This window comes from Triticum urartu, chromosome 1, assembly GCF_003073215.2.
Source record: "Triticum urartu cultivar G1812 chromosome 1, Tu2.1, whole genome shotgun sequence".
Taxonomy (NCBI): domain Eukaryota; kingdom Viridiplantae; phylum Streptophyta; class Magnoliopsida; order Poales; family Poaceae; genus Triticum; species Triticum urartu.
The window spans coordinates 557,232,478-557,236,366 of record NC_053022.1 but is presented as its reverse complement, the minus strand read 5'-3'; the positions used below and the strand labels follow the sequence as shown (position 1 = coordinate 557,236,366).

At 43.8% G+C, this 3,889-nt stretch overlaps 1 protein-coding gene across 1 annotated transcript; it reads left to right on the top strand.

Annotated features, from left to right (window-relative positions):
- The first annotated feature begins 2,098 nt into the window (after window positions 1-2,098).
- Window positions 2,099-3,129, top strand: LOC125539266 (rust resistance kinase Lr10-like). Its single transcript, XM_048702692.1, has 2 exons — window positions 2,099-2,179; window positions 2,363-3,129. The coding sequence occupies exon 2, from the start codon at window positions 2,401-2,403 to the stop codon at window positions 3,109-3,111; it is 711 nt and encodes a 236-aa protein (XP_048558649.1). The 5' UTR covers window positions 2,099-2,179; window positions 2,363-2,400; the 3' UTR covers window positions 3,112-3,129.
- Window positions 3,130-3,889: the final 760 nt, after the last annotated feature.

Here is a 3,889-nt window from a genome sequence, read left to right as displayed (position 1 = left end):
CCAAATCATTGTCTTCACCAAGCTTACTGGTTCTATTTCCTCAACTCTTTCATTTCCTCATAACTGTGTTGTGTGCTCGTTCATATCTGTGTTTGAAGACTTTGACTGAAGACTTTCTCAATTTCCTCAGTTCAATTTCTTCAGTCTGTTTGTCTTCATCCTGTGTTATCCTATGTTTACGATTCTGTACTCTGTGCCTGTCTTCATTTCATCATGATGACTATGCTTGTATTCTATTATGTTTACTTTTGAGTACTCATTCCGCTGTTGGTAGTTCTTCGCTAAGGAATTTCCTCACCAGCAAATTCCTCAGTGAAGAATTTCATAAAAATCGCCTATTCACCCCCCCCCCCCTCTAGTCGATATAACGCACTTTCAGTCAACAAGACCACTAGTTTCAAGAAAAAAGGGTAAAGGGAAGAAGAAGGGGAACTTCAAGAAGAACAATAAGCAAGTTGCTGCTCAGGAGAAGAAACCCAAGTCTGGACCTAAGCCTGAGACTGAGTGCTTCTACTGCAAACAGACTGGTCACTGGAAGCGGAACTGCCCCAAGTATTTGGCGGATAAGAAGGATGGCAAGGTGAACGAAGGTATATGTGATATACATGTTATTAATGTGTACCTTACCAGAGCTCGCAGTAGCACCTGGGTATTTGATATTGGTTCTATTGCTAATATTTGCAACTCGAAACAGGGACTACGGATTAAGCGAAGACTGACTAAGGACGAGGTGACGATGCGCGTGGGAAATGGTTCCAAAGTCGATGTGATCATCCCCTTCCCTAGCCACCGAGCCCTCCACCTGAACTCCCCCGAGCGTGGCTCCCTTCATGTGCCTTGCCGTTGGGTCATGGACGCCCGCTGTTAGGTACTCTCAGGTAGGCAGCAGGATTTACTCAGCATATGGAGGTTTGAATCGAAGTACAGCCACTGGATACAAGCACAAGTGTGCTAATTAAAATGGAAGAAGCACCGCGTGACAAATGTTGTAAGTAATTCAAACTAATCCAAAAAAAATGGAAGAAGCAAGAAGAGGAAGGATCAAGAGCCGGCCGGGGGTGGGAGAGAAGGAGCCGCCGTGCCGTTTCAGGCCTGATCCTCTCGATAGTTTGCTCATTTTGTTCTTCCTCATATATGTAGTCCAAGTGTCGCTAGGGCCGGCGGTGGGTTTGGCCTTGGTCTGCTGCTGGGATGCCAAAAGGGAAGGTCCAGTTCAACAACTTTGCAAGACGGCGAAGTCCAGGCCGCCACGTCTAGCCCGATTTGTCCCACGAGACACGTTAACCCACCAGAAGAGCATCATTCGGCCGATTGGCTTCATCTAATAAGAGAGGAAAAAACCTGTTTCGAGATTGCCGAGTGTGTCATCACCAACATATATAGTCATATATAACACTCATTAATTTAGTCGTCCTGATTGTAAAAATTCCCCGGTGGATCAAGCAAGCTCTATCACTTTTCACAAAATATACTAGTATATTATTTCATGGTCTTCGCGTTTTCCCAAACAATAATGATCTAGGTTATGCAGTTCAAAAGTACCCAGGCTATTTAAATTGAAACCTATAATAAGTTCATAAAAATCATTTGTGTTTGAATTACATAGCCTTACAGGGTCGAATACGCAAATCAAATTACCTATCTTTGGAACTACAAGTACGTAGTACAAAGCTTTTAATATTTACCGATGTAAAGAAAAGCTTTTCATATTTACACTCCTCGTAAGATAGAGACCTCGCTTCTCGTTCCCCTCCGTTTCTTCTCCGACTATTTTTCAGCGCTCAAGGCGTCCTCCACCACCCACGCGTTGCCGCCTCGTCCAGCGACTACTCCCCTCCTCGTCCAAACCCTAAACCTTAGAGCCGCGCTCGACCTCCTCCACACCATCACGACTAGATCGCGACTGCTTTGGATGAGATTTCTCTGCTTCCCCTGATCCATCCTGCTTGGATCGTTCTACTGTTCAACCTGGTTCTGGAATAATCGGCAAACGCTGCGAAGATGGCTTCCGGGGGAGTCCCTCCTAAGATTAGGAGGTGCAATGGGCGTACTGGATTCTCCAAGGTAAGAATATAATCATGGCCCCTTCTTGTTTCCGCTATCATCAGTTATTCTGCCATCAATGAGATCTTATTGTCCTCTTTCGTATTTGCAGGTTCACATGTCAAAATCATTGCAGGTACTACTTCAATTCAAATTTTCCTTATGCTACACTTTTTTTTGGAACAAAAAGATGTATCTGCTACAGATAAATTATTTAGCTATTCTCACTCCTACATTCTCTTATCCACATTAAATCTGTAAGCTACGGCTTTCTATCATAAGACAATGTGCTGACTACCTGTACACTGTATTTATGCAGCTACATCATCAGGGGGTGCCTTTGTTGTTCTTGTGTTGATGGTGGCTACCGCACTCTATCTTTCACTGAAGACAAGATATAACAGAGAGATACATTTGAAGGTTGAAATGTTTCTCAATACACATGGAAAATCAAAAACCACAAGGTACACTTTCGCTGAAGTTAAGAAGATGGCGAGACGGTTCAAGGTTAACTTAGGACGTGGTGGATATGGAAGTGTATACAAAGGCGAGCTACCAAATGGAGTTCCTGTAGCTGTCAAGATGCTAGAGAACTCTATAGGAGAGGGACAGGAATTCATCAATGAAGTTGCAACTATTGGACTAATCCACCATACAAATATTGTCCGCCTCCTGGGATATTGCTATGAAGGAACAAGACGGGCTCTTATTTATGAATTCATGCCTAACGAGTCACTGGAGAAATACATATTCTCTCGCGACTCTAATATTTTTCAGACTCTCTTAGTACCTGAAAAAATGCTAGATATTGCTTTAGGCATTGCACGAGGAATGGAATATCTACATCAAGGATGCAACCAGCGCATTCTCCACTTTGACATCAAGCCTCACAACATCTTGCTGGACTACAACTTCAATCCAAAGATTTCAGACTTTGGCCTAGCAAAGCTGTGTGCCAGGGACCAAAGCATCATTACATTAACTGCAGCAAGAGGCACAATGGGCTATATTGCACCGGAGCTATATTCCCGGAACTTTGGGGGCATATCCCACAAGTCAGACGTGTAGAGTTTTGGCATGCTGGTGTTGGAGATGGTGAGTGGTAGGAGGAACTCAGACCCAAGGACTGGGAGCCAGAACGAGGTATACCTCCCGGAATGCATCTATGAGGAAGTTATCGCTGGCCAGGACTTGGCGCTTACAGGGGACACGGCAGAAGAAGAGAAAGAAAAGGTTAGAAAACTAGCCACAGTGGCACTGTGGTGCATCCAGTGGAACCCAAAGAACCGTCCCTCGATGACAAAGGTGGTAAACATGTTGACAGGGAGGTTCCAGAATCTACAGATGCCCCCAAGGCCTTATGTCCCATCCGAAAACCATGCTATCCCTTAAAAAACATGGAGAAAAGCATCACCATGATTTTAGTCTACATGTTGGTTGGTATTGGACAGCACAAGCATGCACCTTATTTCTATCTGTCTACTCTAGAACCTGTTGTACCAATAATCAGTTGTGACCATGTCATAGTTGAAACATATGTGATTCATATTGAACTTATTCAGTAGTATGGTTGCTTGTCACTGTGCATGTATGCCATAGTTCTATCCTGACAGCTGAGATACAAAAAATCTGTCGATTACCTTATATTCTGTAGTTTCAGTGATATGGGAATCCCCCACATCCAATTTTTCTGCAGTGCAGTCATCCCCATGAAGAAGATGAAGGCATGACCTCGTCACTCCGGAATCTACAAAACCAAAATTCTCCCGATATAAGAAAATGTTAAGGCTGCACATGCTTTGCCTCCAAGAATACACACCTTCCGTCCATACAATTTTTGGATCTG